Source organism: Cryptomeria japonica, chromosome 3 (assembly GCF_030272615.1).
Source record: "Cryptomeria japonica chromosome 3, Sugi_1.0, whole genome shotgun sequence".
NCBI lineage: Eukaryota > Viridiplantae > Streptophyta > Pinopsida > Cupressales > Cupressaceae > Cryptomeria > Cryptomeria japonica.
In genome coordinates, this window is record NC_081407.1 from 808,298,942 (window position 1) to 808,325,072 (window position 26,131).

The following is a 26,131-nucleotide window of genomic DNA, read 5'->3' on the forward strand; positions in this document are numbered from 1 at the left end:
TCATGATGTCAACATCCTCTATATGTGCTTCTGCATTGGAAAAGGTATCGACAACCGACAGAGGTGTTGGGTGTTCATTAACGTTATTAGATATTGGAGTTGACATAGGAATAGGTTCTACACGAAATTGTATCTTAGAGTGAAGTGCAGATCTTTTAAATCACCATACATAAACATTGACGAACCAAACAAGTTGAGTTGCACTTGACATCGACTTACCTGGGAGACGCGAATCATTAAATGAGTTGTCGACCATTGCAACAACCTTCAAAGCATGCTTGCATGTGTTTCCTTGCAAACCCCACAGACAGTCACATATGTACAAGTGATCACCGCATTTTGTAACCACGTACCAATTGCAAGAGGACTGACTTTTCACCTGGTACGAACTAGGATCCGTGTCATCTGGAACAAAATCAGCATCAGGAATTTCCTTTGCCCTCTTCATGCTAGTTTGCAAATGTGACAACCTATAGTTTCTAATGAATCCATAATGTTGCAACAATCACTTTTTCTTGTAGAATGGTTCCACTTTATAGGCAAGCTTGTGATACAGATTGTCCATCCTCCTTGTGCACATCTTCTTATTGTCTCTTAGGTGCAAAACCTTCAATTTTCCATGGTATGATTCGATGGCATTATTTGCGTCCTGGTTAGCGTGAGGGAAATTCCTGAAGTTTTTCGCCCACATTGCTACCCAAAAGATGAAAAAAAAAGGAAGATGTCAACGAACAAACGAATGCGACAACTGTCGCAACGAAAGAGTTAACAAGTCAGGGAGGGCAAATCTAAGGTAATGCAAAACTCACCAATATGGTCATCTCGACACCATGTGTCGTGGAAGTACTCTAGAAAACATTGCTAATTAGCGAATTCAACAAAGAAATTATGCACTTGCTGAGTAGTGCACTCTTCACTTTCAAGCATTGTCATCATTATCTGCCCTAAACGACGAAAAAATGTCCATTGCTCTTTCCTTTGTCACATACTTGTAGACATTCTTCAACCATGCTTGCCGCACGTGCCAGATACAAAGTATCACACGACATTGAAAAGCGGTCCTGTTTTGAAGTCAACGATTAATCATGCCTGATCAATATACAAAAAATGGTAGAGCAACATATCTTATTGTTTGATCTAAAGTAGACTAACAATTGAAACATGCACGTACTGTATCGCTTGAATCTCTGCACTTGCATCATCTGTGATGAATGCATTGATCCTCCAATCAGGCCTCTTTTCCTTTGCTCATCTCTACAAGTCCACCAACCACACCTCAAGGTCCTCGATCTTGTTCCTCGATGTCACTGCCCATGCAACGAGCACCCCCGATTGCTGCTCGTCAAACATGAGCAACGAATACAATTGGTACTGTTTTTAGCAACAAACGCGATAATTATTTCCATCTACAATTAAATGCAATGGGCAACTTCAAAATATGAGGAAGACTCATTACAAGGAGTTTAAGGAGACTTGCGCCGTATTTATTCGTTGCAAATGTGGAATCCATCGAGATGATTGACTCATGTGAGTGTCAAACCATCATGTCGAGCATCCAAGGCGTTTGTATTCCCATAACGAAAGGTGTGTCGGGACCTTTTGGCTGTTGGAAAAAAAATAAAATTACCCTCATCTTGTTTTTTTCCATTTTAAGATGCTCGTGGCATCGTTCGCATGCTTTCGTGATCGAATGGAGCGGACCCTTGCCGTTGCGTTCATAAAGTCCTCTCGTGTTAGGAATGAATCTCTCTTCCTCAACATGCTACAAAAAACAAGATCATCATGGTGTCTGTCCATTATAGCGTCGACATGGACGTCCATCGCCAACAAGCTCTCTATATATGCTTTGCATTCGTCGGACAAATTTGGTGCAAATTGTGCACCATTGTTGTCTACATGCAACGGTTGCTTGTATATCAAGATGGCCACGTCTACCCTACCATATAACTCCTTGACAATGAATGGCATGTACAACCTCATTTTTTTTATACACACGATTCCACTTCAGAGGTGACGACATTGTCTTTTGGTCCGTAAGAACACCAATACCTTAAACATAAAAACTATCATATTTTCAACAAACGCCGATATGTCATTAAACATAGACAAAGCATACCAAAGAATGTGACTACTAACCAGCTGTACATCTTTGTCGTATGGTTGTCGTGCACGCTACTATTATTTCTGACTTTCAGACAAACTTGGTTTCAAAACCTTCAACCAACGATCCCCCCTTGACGAAGCCATTCATTTGTTTCAATGATCCAAACGTGATGACCCAATTTTGCAAAACAACACACAAATACAGACCCACAAATACATCCAAAACGCGTATTTAAACAAATGCATAAATAAAAATTCGTGGGTTTTAACATATGCATCAATAAAAACCAGAGCCGACCATGAGAACGCATACCTTTCACAGATCCAACGTAACCCTAGCTCGCACTGCTACTACTGCTCCTATAATTGGCGTTTTTAACTTCCTCTTCAAACCCTCCCTCCCTTCCCGCTGCTCCTATAACACGTGTCTAGTCTTCGATTTCCAACCCTCTGCAAGAAAAAGCCAAAGGAAAAACGTATGAACACGTAAGGAAAAGAAAAATCCTGTGAACAATTCTCTTAGCATACCTGGCAACTTCGACAACATCCAAGCCCTCACCCACGTTGCTGCTGCTGATTACGATCGTATAACGCGTGTTTAACCTTCCCAGATATCTGCTCTGCTCCTATTTTTCTCTTCCTTGCCTTGCACATTAATGGCTTTGCATGTTATTGACCACAAATATATGACTGCTCTTTCTTGCCTTCCAAGTTAATGCCCTAACATGTTATTGACCACAACATATAAAGATATATATTAAATGCGTTGCCATTGACTTGACCTAAGTCTCTAAGTTATTGTCCACAATTACCTACGTGTTATAGTACGATATCAACCGTGGCAGACAACTGTCTCCCACTACTTTCTCGCCCGCCCAACAAAGCACTTTGCGGTTTGACCAATTGCATGTTATACGCCCCTCCAAAGCCGACGACATGACGTGCTCTGTGAACGTCCTTTCCGGCGAGTCCACGTCGTCACAGCCCCGACCCACACGATGTCTCGCTATGTCCACATCGTCACAGCCCGTGCGGGGGCCTACCTGCAATTGGGCATGGGTATGCATGTATGTTATGCATGCCATCGATACGACGCTACAATAGCTGTGTCCGTTTTATATAGCAACACGATATTAGGGTTTTATTTATGTATATTTACTTATGTTGAATTTCATTTGTAATGGCCGATGATGACACACGGATTTGAATTTAAATTTGAGCTCGCCTTCGCTTGCTCTGTTGTCTCCATATTCATCGGGGTTAGCATCTTTGGTTGGGCATGCCATTGCCTCCTTCAATGATTGAATATTGTTCAATGATTGAATATTGTTCAATGATTGAATATTGTTATGCCTTTCTAACTCCTGTGCTTGTAGCTACCAAGGTTGAAGCTGATTATTTTGCCTCATCATCTGTAGGATTTTGGCTGTGACGATAACGAAAGAGGACGCATGAACAAGGAGAGATGACGCATGAACAAGGAGAAGAGCAATCAGGATGTATTACCTAAATTTTGATAATTTTATTATTATGGTTTTTAATCTTTCTATTTTTATTTTAAAATGATATAATAAATTTAGTATATAATTTAATCCTTTACTGGCATATTTTAAATTTTGTCTATTTTAATATCAAATTTACTTGTATATTTTAATTTTTTGTCTATTTAATATCAAATTTGATACATTATATGAATGTCGAAACTTAAATTTTGACGTCTGGTATAATTGAAGGTTGTCAAATTTTGAGTATATATAACACCAGCCCGCAGCCATTCCCAAAAAATTGCCTATGGGGTCTTGGAAAAGCTTCCGCTGGTACCCCATCCCCAAGACTTCGTGGAACATGGCAATTTTGAAACTAAACTTTAACAGTAAATCACAAGTATGCTTTGTTTGAGAAATTAAGACGTCACCATCCCTTCTCTCAACTTGCATATGAAATACGTACAATACCAATCCCAAATCTTTCATCTCATAAGTCTTTTTTAACTTTGTATACACATCTAAAGAACAGATAACATCTGCTGTTAGCGATTAACAAATTTTGAAGGTGGAATCAAAATAACTTCATTATATTTATAAGGATTGTACTTTGGCAGCCTCCCAATAGCAAGCTCGAGGTGTTTGCCCGAAGCCATCCTTCTTCAAGTTACATACAGACTAGCAACAACCTTTTTCGATGAAGTGGTTGTTCTATATATAGATCTCTTTTATAAAGGGAAGGAAAACAGGATTTTGATGATCTTCATGTAGGTATATGGCAGATATATCCAATGTTGAAACTAATTTTACAGGTCAAATTTTAGAGCAATGGTCGAGCAAAAATTATCTTTAAGTTCGACCTGCTTTGAAACAGGGACCAAGAAAATATCCGAAGTAGGCAAGCAGCTACTTGAATACTGATGACCTTTTGAGGCTTGAGGGAAAAAATAATGCTTGAGCAAGATAAGTTGAAATATCTTGTAAGAGGGGCATTCTTCACCATGTTTGACTCATCGAAGCATGATTAAGAACTTAAGATGTAAGCTTACCTTGAACTACTGTACCTTTGGCCCAGTCTGAAGAAAGATGTTGCATCTTTTCTGGTGAAATGCTTAGAATGTCAAAGAATGAAGGCTAAGCAGTTTTATTCTGGAGGTGAGACATACCCGCATGGCATTCTTAAGCGTAAGTGGTAGTGATTTCTATGGTTTTTACCAAAAGTTTAATTTTGAATTTATCCTCATGGTAGTGGATAATCTAATGTAACCAAAGTTGCATATCCTATACATACCAACCTTGGCCTCTACGTACCAACCTTAGTATCAAATCTCACCAAGAGATTCCTGAGAAATAGTTCAATCTCACAATGTCCAAGTTGATGGTCCTAGAAAGGGACAAATTCACTTGCAGGTTTTGGGCCACACCTTGGATGCTGCTTTTGGAACCAAACTTGGTTTATAGCTTTCCTTACCATTCTAAGATGGATGGATGGATAGAAATAGTGAGCCATGTTCTCAAGTATATGTCACAGATGTGCTATAGATCAACAGCATGAATGGAATACTTCCACTTGGTTGAGTTTGCCTACAACATCAATTACCACTCATCTGTGAAGATGGCACTGTTCAACACTTTGCGTAAGACAAAAGTGCAAGAACCTATTGAGTTGGAATTTACTTGAGAACTGGGTAGTGATTGGACCAAAGATGTTGCAGGGTTACGAGCAACAGTTAACATGATTAGGCAAAAGACTAAATGAGGCTTCAAATCCGCATATAAGCTATGCTGATTTAAAGAGGACAACTCATTTGTTTCAATGCGTTGACAGGGCGTTCCTTCCCGTGCTCCAGTTCAATTAAGGTCAGGAAAGCAGTGGAACTTCTTTGCAGTTTCTGAAATTTGTTCCATGCCACTCTGACTTCATACTAATTTCTCTATACCATTTTTTAAATGCTAAAAGAAGGAAATTTACAATAATTTTCAAATATGGATACTGGCATTCTTATCACATTACATTATGTATGCACGCTCTCATCTTGCACATAATGAAAGCATGAATAAACAGAAATATTGCCAACAACAACTAAACTAACATAAAGATGGAAATCAATGATATCATTCATATCAGCCCAATAAAGAATTACAGTGAAACGCTAAAATATAATCCAATAAATATTTGTCTGTGCATGACGTAGACTCTATAGAACCCAAACTACCAAGAGGAAAGCACTCAATAACCCTCTCTTCATTAAATATACATACAATGGAGCCCAAATCAGTACGATCCTTCCTCTACTCTCTTCAAACCTTGGCATATGTAAACAAGACCATGGTCACAAAGGTAACTGAAGCAGAGAAATGCTCTTCAAAACAAATAATTGCTACCATAACTGACACAGATGTTTGAAGAACCTTGTTAGACAGAGCCCATAAACTGCTGGTAAGCATTGTTGCTATTCTGAAAAGTTCCATTTTGACTGATTTTTTGACCTGAAGATTGTACATTCTCTTCCACTTGCTGTTGCTGTTGAAGACCGTGCTGCTGAAGCTGATATAGGTGTGAACTCAAGGACATCTGCTGAGCCATACCAGAAGATTGCTCTGCAATTGGCTGCCCTGTTGCCAGTTTGAGACGCTGGACCTCTTCCATTAGAGCCTTGTTCAATGCTAAACATGGTAAAAACAGGATGACTAACAATTAGAACAGAAAAGCAAGAATGTCACCAAGTAAGATTCACAATCTATTGGACCAACTATGAGTTGTGTAATGTGTTTCAACATTATCTGAAAAGAATTTGTTACATACTGAAACCAGGCATTGTATTAGAAAATATCCACTCATAATTAGCATCATGAATAAGTTAAGTGTCAAATTAAGGGCATGCTTTGTGGTAGTCGAGAAATTACTCATCTATTGAATTTTATAAACAAATTCATTTTTCTTGATCCATCGCTAAGCATAAATTATGTTCAAATTCAAAAGGCAACTACAAATTGAACAGAATTTCAACAGTGATTTGATCATGTTGAAACGGGGACAACCATGTCATTGCAATAGATAAATACAATAAACTGTATCAAGACAAGGAGAGGAATTAGCTTCAACTATTTATAGTAGAAGCATTATAAAGATATATGATATGAATGTGATATGCAATATGTCAGTAGAATAAAACAAAAAACCCAATATGTTGCATTTTTCTAATATCAAATTTCCAATATACCTACGTGATATATAGTCGATCAGAAGCCCTAATGTATGTTTTCAAAACAGTATAGTGATCTTTAACTAGATACCATGATGCAAGCATGTAAGAGAACATTTAATTATGGAATTTAAAGTCCTCTTTCTCAAGGCATCCTACCTCAACAGTAAACACTACAAATGAAGGCCACTACCAGATGTTAATAGTTGTCAAAGTGATATGAAGAAGAAATTGATGCCTCAAAACGAATTACATGGTACATCTTCACCTGCATTGATCCTAAATAAAGCTTTCCCTTATGAAATGGATGATTTAAAATTTAACTTCCAAATTTCTGAAAATGGTCAGTAGAAATAACCTTGTACCATTAAGGAGGTTGGTAAAAATTTATCTATCCATTGCATGCCCATGCAAGGAATCAATAAAATATTAACCAAGACCATAATTGATCATAACTGTCTGTCAAAAGCTACTTATATATAGCTGTGACCTAAAATACATATAGCACCATTATATATGTATGTCAGAAAAAGGCTATGCAACCATCCAATTTTCAAGTCTCATACTCTCAACATGCTGGATTGGAAATATCTTGTCTTATACATGTAATGGTTTATGAGAATGTTATTAAGGCAATCAAATTAATAATAGAAGACTATATCACGCCACTTAATTTTTTTTGGTTGGTTCCATCCATAGTCAAAATTTAAACATAATAGGTATTAACATTTTGAGAATAATGTAGTACATGAAATACCCTAAAATATTTACAAAAATCTGTCTCAATACCGCTAAAGTCTCTCAACATCTAAGTAACAAGATATCATAAAACTAAGAACATGCCAAAAGGTCCTAATCACCTGCTTATAAAACCACAAATTTATGCTGAATGTGTTGAAAATGAATATTTTTAGAAGCTATGAAAACTACTATAACCAATCTGTAATTACCTTATAAATTTACATCCTTAGAAAGATGACTTCACCTGGTTACCATACTCTGGAGTGTGACCTTAATACCTGCTAGTATCTCACCAAGTATGTACTTTTAGGAAGTAGTATCTGAGTATCATGAATATGAACCATACAAAACTGTCTAGGATACCAATAAAGGGTTGTAATAAGGTAATACTCCTGCATATGTCAAATATGAGTATGTTAAGTATCCAAGACACTTAGCTCAACAAATATGGTATTTTGGACCTTTAGTACTTAATGTCATCTTTTTCCCCATACTAAACACACAGACCATCAGTTAGATATGTTTCAGCAACTTAAGATATGGTGACCAAAATTTGGTCAAGAAGTGAGAACCATGCAGTGAGCTGTAATGTCCCCACTTTGAAATAGAATTTCATGGTAAATAATAATAATAAAATATAAATATAAATATAAAAGAATATAATTAAAATTTAATTAAGTTAATGAATGGTCAAAAGACATGGAATGAAAAGTTCTGACTCCCTCAAACATGAGATATATAAGGGAGAAAAGAACCTCATTCGAGAGGGGGATACTTTGGGATTCAGAAGTGCAGATCTGGTTGAGAAAGGTTGTGTCCCTCTCAAAGGGCAGAAATAATGAAGAGTTGCACTCTTTCAAAGGGTGCTAATGGTGAAAGGTGTGTCTTCTGCCAAAGGGTACACATGATGAAGAGGTGTGACCTCTCCCTCATGATTGAGAGATATAAAGGAAATGAATCAAAAGCATCCAGTGACATCACCATGGATCAGATAAGATAGAAGGGCAGTTAATAAGAACTGGCTCTCAAGCATCTATCAAGTTTACATTGCAATCTGCCATCATTTGATTCTATGTAACATTTTCTTATTCATATCCGTTATTGGACTGGCCTTATTAAGCATCAGACTTTTGGGCACCAAACCAGGTTGCATATAATCATAAAAAGGAGATCAAAGGAAAGACATTAAGCCTGCACCAAGAGGAAATCAGAATTGAATGCAAATATTATCGGAACAGCAGCCTGCCTCCCTGCCTCCCAGTTGAAGCCATTACATCAAACCAAGGAAGATTGAACTGCTGGTAATATCTATGATCATAAGCCTATCACAGCATTATTATCATGAAAATCTAATCTCCTTATCTACTTCTGTTATCATTATGCTCCGTAGCCTTAAGGTGGTCTCAGCCTTAAATCTACCATTTCAGCATTAGGGCCAGCATATAATAAATCTAACAGTAGTTCATATGGAAATAGTAATTGGTATTATTATTATATCAAACATCTTGGGAATACTATTATTATTAGAGCATCATTACTATTGTTGCAGCATTACTTGATAAAATCATAGTAATACTTATTAGCATTGTCAGCACACTATATACTCTAAGAGACATGATAGAAATTGTGTTTAATAGTAGTTCATCTTGTAGGGAAAGGTATGCGATGTAATGAAGGGGTAACGAGGGGCTCGTAAGTAGGCCATTCTAGGATGACCAAAGTGGCATCTAGAACTTGGAGGGCCCTTACATGGAGGAGTCAAGGAACCTGGTTGCATCCTCTACCTAACCTCACAAGACATGGTTAATTTGGGAGAAATAGACTTAAAGGGGAATTCCAATTACAAGAAGGATAAGGATGGAAGTGATGAAGGAGAACAATGATAGGATACCTCACTAGGTAGACCACCTCATGGTAGTTGACTGATGGTCCCATGAGGCCAAGGGGGTTCTGGCTTTCACTCTGCTCTTGGGCCTAGAATAGAGGATCTCTTGGACACCTTATCGTTCCTCCTTACTCCCACTCTCTTATGGTTGCAATAAGAAATTAGACATAACTATGGTTAAGTTAATGTTCCTAACCCTAGGTATAGAGAATATATGTTTAGTTATCCTTTTTAGAAGATTTATATTATGGTTTATATACATTTCAATGGTTTCCTAACCTATTGCAAGATCTCAATCAAGTATGCATCTTGTTCCATTTATAGTTTTACATAAAAACGGTGATTTAGGGCAAGAACTAGAGTTTTTACAAAAAGGGGACATTACAGACACTAATTTTAGAAAGTATGGACTAAACACATAGATTTGATTGTATTAGTCATCTAATTTCATTGGTAGCATTATCTAAACTTGAGCTCATCAATCACACAAAGTTAATGACTACATCCACTTACATGAAGACTGAGTGTTATAATAGTCGATGGCGTTGGTTCAAAACCATGAGCACATGGTATTTTTGTACTTCATAACATTTCTAGTGTGCAACCTTTGTTAGAAGGTACTGCATGTAAGCAAGGAAAGGAAAAGGGAGCCAAGTTGGCATGTGTTAATTTTTCGTACTACAACATACCATTTAATGCAGCAAGGAGCCCTTATTGGGAAGCATTGGTCAATACATTAATTGTAGAAGGGTTCAAAGCACCAAGCCCTTATGTTTTCTATCCAATGGGTGGATGAGTGGCAACAACCACACACAAATCAACCTCCTTGTGGCTTAAGTGGACAGTTGTCATGCCCCGCCTACGGTTCATACAGATCGCAGCATTGTATATATATATACCCAGACGTCCAGATTAAAAACAAGAATTTTTTTTTTCCTCAAGAGGGCTGACCTAGGTTAAACCCACGTTAAGGGCCAACCAAGGTTGAGACATTTAATATTAGGGGTGATTGGTGAAGGAGGCCAACCCAGGCAAAGGGAATATAAAAAATAAATGTGGGCAGCAATTTCCTTCAATAAAAGAGATTTAATTAAAATTAAATTATTATTTCTCCAACTGCAGCAATGAAAGGTTGTAACTCTTGCAAGGCAATAGTAGATGAAGAGATGTGACCCATCCGCTAAAAGATATAAATAAGAGAACAAATCACTTGAAAGGGAGAAGGGGGAAGGAATGAAATCAAGAGGAATTAGAGCAGATCTGCAGCATAAGTATATGGAGGTATCTGAAATAAGATTTGAGAAGGAAAGATGGAAAACAGGAACAGAATCTGATTTAGTATTATCAGCCTGTAATCAGTCTGATTTGAATCAGCAATCAAGAAAATCAATTCAATTAGCATTGGTGCTCGTAAGGAGCAGATCAGTTCATAAGATACCAGCGATCAGGCATGTAGATCGGATAAAAAATTACTATTAATTGCAGGGAATAGCATTCTTGTTTTTTTGTGGTAAGTATGGTATGCTGCTTAGTGTATGCATGATGAAGATGTTATCTAACATATAATCTTTTATGTGAAATGCTAATCATTCTAGATTCTTAATTTATTTATTTATTCTCCCAAGGAAACAATCATGTGTGAGCAAGGAAGGAGATGCATTTGGGAGAATTGATATAGGGTCCCCTCTCAATACACCACCCCAAGGGATGGAATTGTCTTGGTTGGATGTTCCTGCCACTTGTGGGCCGAGGGGTCAAGTTGTCTTGGTTGGATACTCTGCACCCTTGGGCTTAGTTGTGGATGGCCTCGGGCACCCTTTGCATTATCCTCCCCAATACCCATGATGGTTAGTTGTGGGAATTGATATATTTGGATTTCCTAGTTTATTCATCAAATTACTGCAATCAATCATAAGGAGGTTAATAGGGGAATACAAGGAGGTAATAATAGATGATTGATGTGTCTGCCACATGTGGGCCAAGGGGAGAAAGGTGTTTCCCACCCCTGGGCTTAGAAGGGAAGGATGCTCAAGACACCCTATTGTGGTTTCCCCACCAACCTTTACCAAGGTTGATTGTCAAATGGATTAAAGGGGTCTCAATCATAGAAGGGTGGATAAGGTAGCATGGATAGGGACGATAGCTACAAGTTTACCCACTAAGCACACGATGGACTGCCACATGGGGCCAAGAGGGATGATATATCCACTCTTGGGCTTAGCTTGGGGACAGCTTTAGGCACCTTATCATGTTTCTCATCCAAGCCCTATTATGGTTGAGCTCCATTTATGCATTATAGATATTGTGTAGTTTACCTAGATTTGAAATAGTCATGAATACATGCTATCTAACCCTAGTTGAAATAATTGTTTTATGAATTATGCTTTCTATACTTGTCTAAAATGATTGCAGGTTTTATCTTGTCGAAGACATTTTATTGGTAAGAATATGATTCTATCTATGTCAAAATGTTACTATTTTATTAAACTTGTGATTTTAGGGCAAAATTTAGGGAAATCCCAAAAGGGGACATTACAACAGTGGGCAGTAGTTGTTCTTATAGTTAGTTGAAGCCTCTAATAAAGTAAAAAAATGTCGAAACCTTATGCAACATGTTGCAAGAAGAGGTGATGGAGGTGGGAATCAACAATACAGGTTGACAGATAAAGCAACTAAATATGTGCCGTTTGGAAGACTTCTTCAAGAAAGGCAAATCATGCATTTTTGGAGCCCTTGTGTTGTCTATAGTCCGACCTTCTCCTTGAAGATATAGACAAACTTGGATGGGTTAAAATTTTGGTGGAAAACATGAGGAATGTTACGAAAATCATCCACAACCACTCCTGGGTTCTTAATCTTGTGCAAGACCACAACAATGGAAAGGAGCTTGTGCAGTCAAAAGTGACATAGTTTTCCAGCAATTCATCACATTGCAAAGTATTGCCAGTTTGCAACTTTATTTCCATCTGTTAAGCAAATGTTTGTGAGCTTTAGGTGATTTGGCACTAGGGGGTTGGGCAATCCTTACTTGAGGAAGGCCAAAGGAGAGAGGGTTATAAAGGCCAAATTTGATTATTTGTTTGCCCAACACGTGAATGGGTTCATAAAGGTAAGTTTAGCTGAAACTATCCTGATTTTCTTTTTAATTTTATAATGTCCCCTTTTCAATAAATTTATGTTTGTGGACCAAAAGCCCATTTTCTATTTTTGGTGAGCTATGTATGATGGAACCCAACCTCATAGGTAACAAATATTCTAATCATGGAGGCTCTATTGTTCATATTTCTAAGGAATGTGCTCATGTCGAAATTTCAGAGTTACCCTTCTTGGTATACCTTTTCTCCCAACTTTGCCTTTTCCTTTATTCCTATTGGAGTATTGGACTTCTCCATCCAAGCATACCTTTCACCCATCCCAGCCTTCATTCCCTCCTATTAGGATTTTAGAGTTATCCATCTTGTCATACCTTTTCACCATTCCCCACTCTTTTCCTTCACCTTTCTTAAAGTTTCATACTTTGTCATACCTCCATGCCACACTCTCAACCCTACTCCTTCCCTAATGTTTGTCGGAGTTTCATGCCTTTCTCTCCCAGCATGCCTTTTACCCAAACCTTAACTCCCTGATAATTACACCAAGTTACCCTTCATATCAAAGTTTCGAACTTTCCCTTACTTGTGTATTCTTTTCATAGTTTCCCCCAATCTCCAAAATCTGAATCCTCAACCCTTTGCATTAAGTTGTCACAGTCAAATTCTAGCCTTCCCTTTACTCGAGTACCTATTATGAAGCATGTCTAAACCCCAATCCCTAATACCCCAAAACCTCAACAAGGTTCTAGACTTCCTTAAAACTCTGTAACCCCATGGTCCCCAATGCCCTTTTGATCCTTTGCCTCCCGACTCCTAATTCTTGATTAGTCACCTATCAAAGTCGAATTTTTGGTCTTTCCCTTAACCAAATACTCATTCCTTGGTACCTCCAACCCTTGAACTCCAAAACTCCTGCCTTTTTTACCTATTCACCCACCTACCTCCTTGCACAACCTAAAGCATTATTTTATGTCATATTTGATCACATAACTTCTTCAAAAGGGATTCTAAGGGTGCGGATTCATGTGTACTTGTAGCTTGGAGGATGAAGGCAGCCATGCCAACCAGATTCAAAGATGGAAGCCCTTGGATCAAAACTCTTTGGTTTCGAGAGCTGGAGGATGAAACCCCTTTGGCGTTGTAGGGCAATCTCATTCAAAGGTCATGGATGAGCTTTCATGGTCATGAATTTTGACAACTTCTAGTTCGAGTAATTTTGTAATTCATCTTGTGGGTTTAAGCATTGTAGTGTTATTTCTGCTGTTAGAGCAGCATATTGTAATGTTTCACAGATTCCATTAATAATAAGAAAAAAGTTACAAAGTTGTCCTTTCATTTGTTTGGCATCATTTATAATCTAGGTTTTTAGTGTCAAGGCCATACTCACCATACATGTTGATGTGGCCATCCATAACTTTATAAAGTTGTCGAGGACCATACTCACCAGACTCCATTAATAATAAGAAAAACGTTACAAAGTTCTCGAGTACCATACTCACCATACATGTGTTGAGGCCATCCATAGCAAACTTTGTAACATTGATGATTCAAATCTGCCATTTGTCTTCTGCGAGTGAAAATTCATAATTGTGATTCTAAAAATTGTAATTCCATTCTTTCATGTCAGCTTTGGTAACTTGTTCTTACTGCTGCAAGTGAATAATTTTGGTTTGCCTACTGCTGTATATTCATTTTGGCAACCTAGGATTTACAATCAGCTCTTATTTTGATGTAATACAATTCAAGTCTGATGTTAAAGGTTGCTTGACAAATTGTTGAGGGTTTGAAGCTACTTGTTTCCATTTTTTTCCCCTATTATGTCTACCTGTTTCCTTTTTACAGTTTGTTCAATTTTATTTTGTTTCAAAACTATCAGAAAAATACAAAAAATTTGAAAAAATCGTATATTTCCAGAAAAATTAAACCGGGACATTACATCCTTGATGAAGCCCTTAGAGATCTTTCATGGCAAGTTGTAGATTTCGAAGGGTTCAGAGGGGAGGTTTTCTTCACCTCTATGCATTTTAAGGACTCTTTAGCTAGGTGAAAAACACATATGTTAACTGAGACTAAAGTTTAATTTATATTAAAATTATCTCTAAATTTACTTACAAAGTTATAAATACTGTCTTTGCGAATTTGTGGTGGGAAGACTTTGATACAATGCCTAATCTTCAATCTATCACCATCACACAAGGAAGTGCAACAAATTGACTCAAATGCACTTGAATGACGTTGCCTTTGTGTGGTACAACCTTTGTCTACATCCAGGAAGGTGGAGGAACAAGAAACATGAGGCAATTGACATTGATGAGTATTCAAATTGGATTATGTGGAGCCCATGCTTTTTACAAATGAGATTTCTGATTTAAAGGGAGGAGTAGAATGGGCAAAAGATGTAGTGGCAAATGAGATATGTAGAGAGCAAGGAATCAATAGGGCCCTCATCAAATGCAAATAATATGTCTATGGCTGAGGCTAAAGATGATATCATTCCAAAAAAGAATCGTTACCGTGCAATTCAAGGGCTCCCATAGTTTATCTTTTACTAACAAAGTTATAAATGTTATCCTTGGAAATTTGTAGTTGTAATGTCCCTTATAAGTTTCTTCTATCTTCACAATCTAATCATTATACTTATGGTTGTTAATGCATTAGTAGCTTCTGCAAGATAAGACTTTCCTAACCCGTTAATCTCCTCTATTCTGTTTTTGTTTACTCATCTATGCTATTAGATTATCTGATTTATGCTTTCCGAACTGAATATGTTTATCAGACTGTAACATTGATCATGATTATGATATTGACATTGGATATAGATGGATTAGATCGACGACTTGCTTAACATAGTTAAGCGTCGATCTAAATGCTATCGAGCTAGTAACCCGATAGCATATTAATGTCGATTCATTTATGAATCGGCATTAATATACTATCGGGGTATTAACCCAATAGCATATGTAATGCTATTAGTTATCGGGCTTGTTTGCTTTGATACCGATTCATTATCGGGTGTGTTTATATCGATCTGTTATCATTTACAATGGCACCGATTAGTTATCATAGACACCAAGTGGATCGGTTGACATTTATAAGAGTCACGACCAAGTGACATCTTGGTCGGACATGTCTAAAAGACATGTCCAATCAAGGGGCCACTTGATTATGACTACCTTACTATATATGCATCATTCAAAAGAAAGGGGATGGCATTGAAATCAATACATGTTCATCCTCCATACCTGCAGCAAAAGAAAGACAACAATATTATTGTCATAGTCATAATACCAAAATCTTAAAGACACCATCTTGCATATAACTTGTTCATTAAATTGGAAATTGCAATAACATTTACATGGTATCAGAGCCACATTGATCGAACTTGAGGCTATTCAATTTTGTGAATAATTTAAGAACAAGGTTATATACTACATCACATTTCTCCAATGGCCAGCGCTATCAGATTCGAAGACAGATTCGGAGGTGGCGATGATTTTTCAGCCTGGAAGTTTAGAATCCAGATGATCTTAAAGGAGAACAAAGTGGATTCATTTGTTCAAACTAAAAATGACCAACCTGAAAATGAACTTGACAAAACAGCATGGATTGAGGGAACTGAAAAGGCCATAAAAATAATAGTTGATGGGGTGAGAAACAATATAATGCCCATCATAAGAAAACATCAGACAACCTATAAAATGTTCAAAGCACTTGAAAGCACATTTGAGATATCAAATGCAAGTCGAACTCTGGCATTAAAACGAGAAATAAATCATATCACCATGAACAAGGGGGAGACAATAAACGCCTACTTTATGCAGATATCAATTCTAAGAGATGAACTAGCAACTCTGGATTACGAGATCCAAAGCAAAGAGTTAACACTCATTGCTCTAGATGGGTTGCCTAGTGGATGGAGTACATTCGTCCAAGGCATCAGTGCAAGGTCCAAGTATCCTAAGTTTGAAAGATTAAGGGATGATTGTCTCCAAGAAGAATCAAGATTGGACAAGATGGGAATAAAACAAAAGAATATAGACGAAGACCTTCAAGTTTTAAATACTAACACAAATAAGACAACCAAGAAGAAGCAATTTAGGAAGAGGAAGGGTCATCAAGGCAAGAACACTTCAAAGAGAGACCTATCACATATTCAATGCTATAGGTGCGATAAGTTTGGGCACTTTGTCGCAAAATGTCCAGAGAGAGCCAAACAAGCCACATTTGCCAGAGCAGGAAAATCTAAAAGAGAAGAATCCCAGAACTATGTCCTCTACTCAGCACTTACAAGCCATGCATCAAATAAGTCTAACTCCTGGGTGATCGACAATGGCTCATCCAGACACATTACAGGGTTTAGAGAAGTGCTAGACTCCATGACAGAGGACAATGATGAGGAAGTAACCATCGGAGATGATTCCTCACATCTAGTTAGAGGAATTGGTTCCTGCACCATCAAACTGAAGACAGGCATATCATTGCAACTCGAAGGAGTATTATATGTCCCCGGCATCAAGAGAAATCTAGTCTCCATATCAACCCTAGAAGATAACGGATACAGAGTAACCTTCATGGAGAACAAGGTGTTGGCTTGGCCAAGAAATTCTTCCATCAAGAAAGCTACAGTCATTGGTCAAAGACAAGGCTATTTGCATGAGCTGTGCACAGAGCCCAACCTAGCCCTAATTCATGAAGCAACAAATGCAAATGAGGTCTGGCATAGAAGACTAGGCCACCTGAATTATAGAGCTTTATCATCTATGGGAAACCTTGTCAAAGGTTTACCTAAGTTGCAACAATATCATTCAAAGGCATGCAAGGGTGTGCCCTAGGTAAAAATATCAAGGGTGCCTTCCATAATAGTACTAGGAAGACAAGCAAAGTTTTAGAGTTAGTTTATTCTGATGTATGTGGACCAATGTCCGTTCCCTCTCTAGGAGGATGTTTGTATTATGTAATATTTGTTGATGACTACTCTAGGAAAACTTGGATCTACTTTCTGAAGTGTAAAGAATCAGAAGAGATCCTTAGTAGGTTTAAAGAGTTTAAATCACTGACGGAGAACTACTCAGGAAATAAAATTAAAATCCTAAGGACTGATAATGGGGGGGAATACACATCAGAATTATTTAAAGATTTTTGTAAAAACTCAGGGATTAAGAGGGAGCTAACAATACCTTATAATCCTCAACAAAATGGGGTAGCTGAGAGGAAAAATAGGACAATTGTAGAAGTTGCCAAAGCCATGATTCTTGATCAGAATCTAAATATCAATCTTTGGGCAGAAGCAACTAACACTGCTGTGTATATACAAAACAGATGTCCTCACTCACATCTTGAAGATAAAACTCCTGAAGAAGTATTTACCAAACTAAAACCAGATATCAGCCACCTTAGGATATTTGGGTGTCCTATCTATATACATGTACCTAAAGAGAAAAGACTAAAACTAGAACCTTCTGGAAAAAGGGGAATACTTGTAGGATATAGTGAAACATCCAAGGCTTACAGAATATATATACATGGTCAGAGAAATATTGAACTTAGTAGGGATGTAATCTTTGAAGAAGATTTAGCCTTCAAAAGAGCCCTAAGTACAATAGAGTCTGAAATCTATATCCCCACTCCTAACATAGAAGAAGATCTTACTCCTGAGCTTCAGAGGGAGAATCTTGAGGAAACTATAGGTGAAACTCCAATCCTACCTAGAGAAAACCTCAAGAAAAGACCTCTATGGGCCACCAAGACTGTAGCAGAAGCTCAGAAGTTTGCTGCTCCTTCAGGAACCTTCAAGGAAAGCAAAAGACCTAATAAATTCACTAGCTATGTTGCTCTTATGAATGATCTCTCTAAAGCTGAACCAAACAATGTATCGGATGCACTTAAACATCAAGTATGGAAGGATGCCATGTCTGAAGAGTATCAGTCCATTATGAAGAATGATGTTTGGGAGATCGTTCCTAGGCCTACTAAGAAATCTGTTGTTTCATCTAAATGGCTTTTTAAAATCAAACATGCTGCAGATGGCAGTATTGAAAAGCACAAGGCCAAATTTGTAGCTAGAGGGTTCTCTCAAAGGGAAGGAATAGATTATGAAGAAACCTTTGTACCTGTAGCCAGATATACCTCAGTAAGAACAGTACTAGCCATTGCAGCAGCAAAAGGGTGGAAGGTGTACTAGATGGATGTTAAGACAACATTTCTTAATGGTGAGATCTCAAAAGAAGTCTACCTAGAGCAACCTAAAGGATTTGAAATTCAGGGTGCAGAGTCTCATGTGTGCAGACTCAAGAAAGCTCTCTATGGGCTTAAACAGGCCCCCGGGGCCTAGTATGAAAGAATTGACACCTATCTCTCTAAACTAGGCTTCTCTAAAAATGATGCAGATCCAAATCTCTACTACAAACAAAATAAAGGTGATATGTTAATATTGATTCTATATGTTGATGACTTACTAATCACAGGAGAAGATCACCTCATAGATCAATGTAAGAAAGATTTATCTAAAGAATTTGATATGAAGGACTTGGGACTCCTTCATTACTTCCTAGGTTTGGAAATATTGCAAAATTCTGAAAATATTATACTAAACCAAGGAAAGTATACCTTGGACATTTTGAAGAGATTCAGAATGCATAACTGCAGACCTATGACCTCTCCCATGGAAACAAATTTACATAAACTTAAGGAAGCATCAAAACAGTCACAATCCACTGACCCTACTCTCTACAGACAAATGATTGGGTCCCTGATGTATCTGGTGAATACAAGGCCAGATATCTGTTATGCGGTCAATATGTGTGAGTCTAAGGAAATCCACTTGATTGCAGTGAAATACATTATGAGATACTTACAAGGTACTCTAAACCTTGGTCTCAAATATGAGAAAGTCGATCTAGACCTACACAGATTTACAGACTCAAATTGGGCTGGGAGTGTGACTGACAGGAAAAGCACTTCAGGGTGTTGCTTCAGTTTAGGATCAGCCATGATTTCTTGGATCAGCAGAAAATAGTCTTTTGTAGCACAGAGTTCCACCGAGGCTGAGTACATTGCAGCTTCCATGGCTGCTCGAGAGGCAGTATGGCTTAGGAAGTTGCTTGTGGGACTATTTGGTGAACCCATGAAACCCACTGTCATCCACTGTGACAACCAGAACTGCATAAAGCTTTCTATAAATCCAGTATTTCATGACAGATCTAAGCATATTGAGATTCCGCACCATTATGTACGAGACATGGTAGACAAAAATGTGATCAAATTGGAATATGTTAGTTCAGGAGATCAGACTGCAGATATTCTGACCAAACCACTTTCCAGAGTGAAGGTTGATCACTTCAGAAAAGGTTTAGGTATGATAGAAAGGTAATCTGCTTTGTAAATAAGATGTTTAATGTGTAAACTTCTTTTGTCATGTTGAGACATTATAGGTTTCACCCCCTGTGTTCATATCTAATAGGTGACGATCTCTCAGATTATGAACACTTGTATGCAAACATCATAAGGTGACGATCTTATGATTCTCTAAACCAGTTATCATGTTGGATCTCTGGTATGTCATGGATGTGCCATGATGGTGTTGTGATAAAACATTTGTATAAAATGTTTGTGCACATATCACAACCTGGATAAGATGAGAATCTAACCATCCTCATATGTTTATCCTTAGTATTGCGTGTTTAGGCAATCTTGATATCACGTGTTCAGGTGATATCTTGTCATAATGAAATGATGAATCTTTTATATCACATGGTTAGGTGATACTCTATGTCACATACTTAGAGTGATGTTTTATATTTGTATCTTATGTCCTGATGGTACTTCATAACATATGTATAGATGATATATATTCTTGGAGACTGACATTATGGAAAAGAAATGTGATGCAGGTTACTTTATCTATCTTCCAAAGCTAAGAGGGAATGTTAATGCATTAGTAGCTTCTGCAAGATAAGACTTTCCTAACCCGTTAATCTCCTCTATTCTGTTTTGGTTTACTCATCTATGCTATTAGATTATCTGATTTATGCTTTCCGAACTGAATATGTTTATCAGACTGTAACATTGATCATGATTATGATATTGACATTGGATAAAGATGGATTAGATCGACAACTTGCTTAACATAGTTAAGCGTCGATCTAAATGCTATCGGGCTAGTAACCCGATAGCATATTAATGTCGATTCATTTACGAATCGGCATTAATATACTATCGGGGTATTAAACCGATAGCATATGTAATGCTATTAGTTATTGGGCTTGTTTGCTTTGATACCGATTCATTATCGGGTGTGTTCATATCGATCTGTTATCATTTACAATGGCACCGATTACTTATGATAGACACCAAGTGGATCGGTTGACATTTATAAGAGTCACGACCAAGTGACATCTTGGTCAGACATGTCTAAAAGACATGTCCGATCAAGGTGCCACTTGATTGTGACTACCTTACTATATATGCATCATTCAAAAGCAAGGGGATGACATTGAAATCAATACATGTTCATCCTCCATACCTGCAGCAAAAGAAAGACAACAATATTATTGACATAGTCATAATACCAAAATCTTAAATACACCATCTTGCATATAACTTGTTCATTAAATTGGAAATTGCAATAACATTTACAATGGTTTCCAGGTTCTTGATTGAAATGTCTAGTGGATATATTGTTATGCAATTCTATAATTAATGGATATACCTTCTTATCTGATATAACATTCAATATGTAATGGATCTAAGTTCATTGGAATTTCTGACTGTATTGGTGTTACAAATATGTAATTTCAGATCTCTATCTAGTAAGATCGTTGTCTCTGCTATGTCTTTATGATAGTGTGGATTGATTGGGTTGTGAATATGATCTGAATCGTAATCTTTTGTTGCTTCTCCTGATAGAGCCTTATATCAGTGCAACTTCGACGCTGTTCCTGCTATAATATATGAAAACAAAAACATTCCTTTTTTCGGGAGGAACTTATGATCATTTTTTAAATATGCCACGATGAGACATGATGTGAGAAGTTGTGTCTCAACAACCCTTCGCAAGAGGTGCCTAATCGTGCCTTGTAATTTAATTGTTATTAGTTAATTAACTAATTGCAGATCGGGATACTCCTTCCTTGGACATCGTGTAATGTTCCCTTATCTACGCAGCGGAGTTCTATATGCCATCCAACAGGAGGGATGGTTTTTCGAGGATACTCAACTAATCTTTACGTATTCATCTGTATTGGATTACCATTGACCAGGGCTAGATATTTTCCCGTAATCCCTTCTATCTCCTTGTCTTGCTGATGATTGATATTGAATCGCATATTAGTCACTTTACTCATCATTGTTCTGAGTATCACCCACTATATGTGGCGGCTTCGATTTATATTGCAGATGTTGTTTAAGTCGTAGCAGAAAGGATTGTTTGATGGTGGGGACCAATGTATTTTTATGCCTATGAGTTCCGGTTATATTCCTCCGTGAGGATTTCCTTCAATCGTGAGCTATGGATCTTCTTTTTCTTTTAATTGTCTCACCAATATTTATTTTATTATTGCTCATCTATTTATATTTGATAAATATGAAATCAACATTAATATTTAATAAATATAAATTATATATTAAATCTGGTTCATTATTATTATTAAGATCTTATTTAGTACATTTTATTTGGTTATATATATATATATATATATATATATATATATATATATATATATATATATATATATATTTTACTTTATGATTATTTATTATTGAATTTTATTAAGTTTTGATTGTTTAGATGGGAACATCACAGTCGTGGGAAACTTTTCATGCAATGCCTAATCTTCAATCCCTCGCCATCAACATTTCGTCCCTACTCTTTAGCAATTTTGAGTGTAAGCACAATTGAAGTGTTTTTTAGGCTATTTGCACAAGGAAGTGCAACAAGTTGACTCAAATGCACTTGAATGACTTTGCCTTTGCGTGTAAGGACCTTCACCTACGTCCAAGGTGGAGGGGCAAGAAACATGAAGCAATTGACCTCAATGACATTGATCCATATTCAAATTGGATTACATAGAACGCATGTTTTTTACAAATGAGATTGTTGATTTGGAAGGAGAGTCCGTAGAATGGGAAAAGATGAAGCTGCAAATGACGAAGCAAAAAGCAAGGCATCAATAAGGCCTTTGTTGGAGGCACATCATATGTATAAAGCCCAGGCTGAAAATGATAATGTTCCACAAGAAGAATCATTACCATCCAATTTGAGGCCACCCATATAGCCACCTAAGGGTTTTATTCCTAGAAGAAGATTGTATATTATAAATATGGATTTGTCATTTTCATTTAAATTGATGTATCATATATGACATGACATTCTGATGTGTAGTTTTTCTATGTAAATGAAGCAAAACTACAAACGAGTTCTTCAAATCCAATTTTATATATGTTTTTAACATTATTTTACAAATTTATGTGTTTTTTAATGTTTGAAAAATGTGCCTAAGTCCCAAGTCTGGAGTTAAATTTTAGGACTGCAGAGTTTTTGCCGAGGCCCAAATCTGGTAATAAATTTTCCCCTGCAGAGTTTCTGCCAAGTCTAAGTTTTTGAACTATGACGCGAAGTGTACAACACATCCCAGAAATCTCCAACTCAATAAAAACTTTGCATAAGGATCATGCATATGATCAGCTGCTAAAGGAAGTTATTCCTATAGATTAACTGCACCAAGAGAATATATTCATACTACCTTTATCAATAACTTGAGGGGTTTTGTCCTCAAGTTAATTGAACCATAGTTCCATGCTCCATAAGGAGTAAATTGTCTTCTCAATGATGCTCCTCCTCCTTACTTGGTCTCTCTTAAACACCTTTTTCCTCCAATAGACATAACCCTTCACATGCCCCTTGATATTATTAAAAAATAAACTTTAATTATAATTTGATTTTGTCTATTACTTAAACCTTTGTTTAGACATAGATTAAGTTTGAAGAGAGGACGTTACAGTTCACCTTTCCCAAGATTGTGACAAGCAATCACAAACTAGGATGATCCTGGAGTTACTAAGTTCCCAAATCATCCTTGGAGATTTATAATTTCAAATCCTCGATCCTCCTTGTGATGTAGTTAGCTTTTGCTATGCTACTCTGACATAATTAGGAATTGGAAACTCTGCACCAAGTGATGTTTCTCCAGCTATTGTAGTTATGCCTGACTCTATACTATAGTGATGTTCTTGAAAAGTTGTTGTTACTATGCTTGTCTCAACTTGTCTGCCAAGATAGTCCTTCAAAGCCCTAATAAGCTTGATCCCATTTGTGTGCAGTACCTACCATAATACCCAAATCCTATTATTTTGGTTCCTTGAGGCACTTGTCCTATCTTAGCCAAAATGTTCATGGATGCCCCACCATCTTGGAGAGTAGCAAGCATGTTTTTCCAATCCATGCAATTAATCACTATACATGTTGTTTGCCCAACCATGTGCTGAAAACCTATTGCAACTATACTGAAGTTTCCTCTATCAAAGAAAAGAGTTACAACCTTTGCAATTGATGCCCACTCACTAATGAATTGTTCAGCACCTATGTAGAAGATGAATGTTTCCCAATAATGTCATTTTTTTCAACATTCCTTAATATGTAATCAGTGAGATATCCCAACGAGGCCTTTACCTAAAAGTATCTTTGAAGTAGCACTCTCTCGGGTTACCTTACTCCGATTGTTGGTCATACACAACTCTATGAGGTCTTACTATGTTCCTACTGCTACAAGATAGAAAAATCCTCATAGCTTGCATCATATGCAAAATTTTAGGAGTGTAACTGTCTCCTGGCATTGATATATCAACAAACTCCCTATTCCTTCTATTGGCAAAAGCATGATAAGCAAATAGCCGCCTACAGAAAGAATTATGTTGCTGTTCACAATCAGCAATAGGAGCAAAATGAATTTGTGCCTTTGTTGTACTAACTACCAAGTATCTTGAAGTCCCCAACTTCTCTTGGTGTCTCTATGCATGTCATTTCGGTCTAAGGACATTGGCTGATTGTGAATATATTAGTATAATAAAGTATAGCTGCCATTTGATTTTTATTGGTCCAAATAGCCCTGTACATGAATTTCGGATCAGCTATTGGTTGGCTCCTTTGTGCAAGAACTAATATGATGCTTTCTGCCAATGCTTGCCTTCCTCCCCACTTATCCAAAATGTAAAACATAGGAGCATTATAGATTTGCACTATCGATGGTATTGGCTGCCCTAGAATAGTGGTGAAGATAAATTCCTCCACCCCATTTCCAGTGATAACAAAAATATCTTCACTTTGCAAGAGATTCCTTTCATAGATAGGTCGTAGGAGTGTTCTTATTATAATCTCATAAACTAAATGCCATTGTATGAACTTACGTGCAGCAGTGTGAGTTTTATGGGATGATGTTACCTTTAGAGCAAAGGTTTCATCCTATATATATCATAATAAGATGTGAAATTTATACTATTTCCATTTTTCATAGCAGCAAGGGAGCCTTCACAAGTTACTCTTTGCTAAATCCATTCTCATGCGCCATCCTCTATCAAATGGTCATCTTTGAGGTATGTTGTAAAACCATATGCTTTGTTCACCCCAAATATTATAAAATTTCTGCTTATTCACATATTTGGTAACTTGGTATTATGTCTATCTTTTGGCTGCCAACTGGAAATGTTTGTTTTGGTAAAAAGCATATTTATTCTCCTTGGAAGATTTTGGCCTCAGAAAAGAAAGATTGCCCTAATCAAATTGAATGATATCATATGCTGCCATAATCATCTGCTCTCATTACATATTCACCAAAGATCCTGGGCAACAAATGCAAACTATTGATTGTCCTTGCTGACACCAAAGATGAAGCAGAGTGTTGCAACCTCTGCCATGGTGAATTGCAGGAGTGCCCTAAATACCAAGATCCCGTTCCTTTGTCCAAAGCCAATTTGAGTAAAAGGATCTAGGTTTCCTTTACTACAAGTCATATCTTTCACCTTTTCCTCATGCTCAGAGTACTTTCCATAATGAGAAAAATATTGAAAGGACATAGTGTAAATTAAATCTATGCTATTATTCTCTCTTTCATATTTTGAATTGTACTCCTAGGAATGATTGGAATGCTCACCTTTTTCTTCCTTGATGATGTTAAGCAGACTAACCTTTTATGGTCCTTGGTGGATAAAAGGGTCGATCACTCAAACTTGCAAATCCAAGACCGATTGCTTTGCCATCACCTTCCAAGGTTCCCAAGCAAGATGTAGTACACCTAGTTGCTGCCTGGACTCGTTCTTTTTGTTATCAATACAAGCAAACTTTCCCTTAAATTCTTACAAATGTTGTTATGCCCTAACAACTATCAACTTAGCTTCTTTTTCCCTCCTTTGCCATTCTTCACATGATTTCAGGTTCCACGTTACATCTTCTGTGCTTTCATGAAATGAGGTTAGCTTTCCTCTTTTTTCTGATTTGGAAGGATTTGAGGTGATATGACAATCCTTGTGACCTGAATCTATAGCATGAAGATTAGTGGGGTCAAATTCCACATTCTCCATAGTTTTATGCTTTTACATACTACTCTACCTTGTAGATTAATTTCATCTCTC

At 37.1% G+C, this 26,131-nt stretch overlaps 1 protein-coding gene across 2 annotated transcripts in view; it reads right to left on the reverse strand.

The window, feature by feature from the left end:
* Nucleotides 1-5,676: 5,676 nt before the first annotated feature.
* LOC131054345 (bZIP transcription factor 30) overlaps nt 5,677-26,131 on the reverse strand; it is a 37,692-nt gene continuing 17,237 nt past the window's right edge. For both annotated transcript variants that reach the window (XM_057988831.2, XM_059218601.1), the window contains one exon: nt 5,677-6,254. In XM_057988831.2, coding sequence (XP_057844814.2) covers nt 6,004-6,254 — 251 coding nt within the window. In that variant the 3' untranslated portion in view covers nt 5,677-6,003. The remainder of the gene's footprint in view (nt 6,255-26,131) is intronic.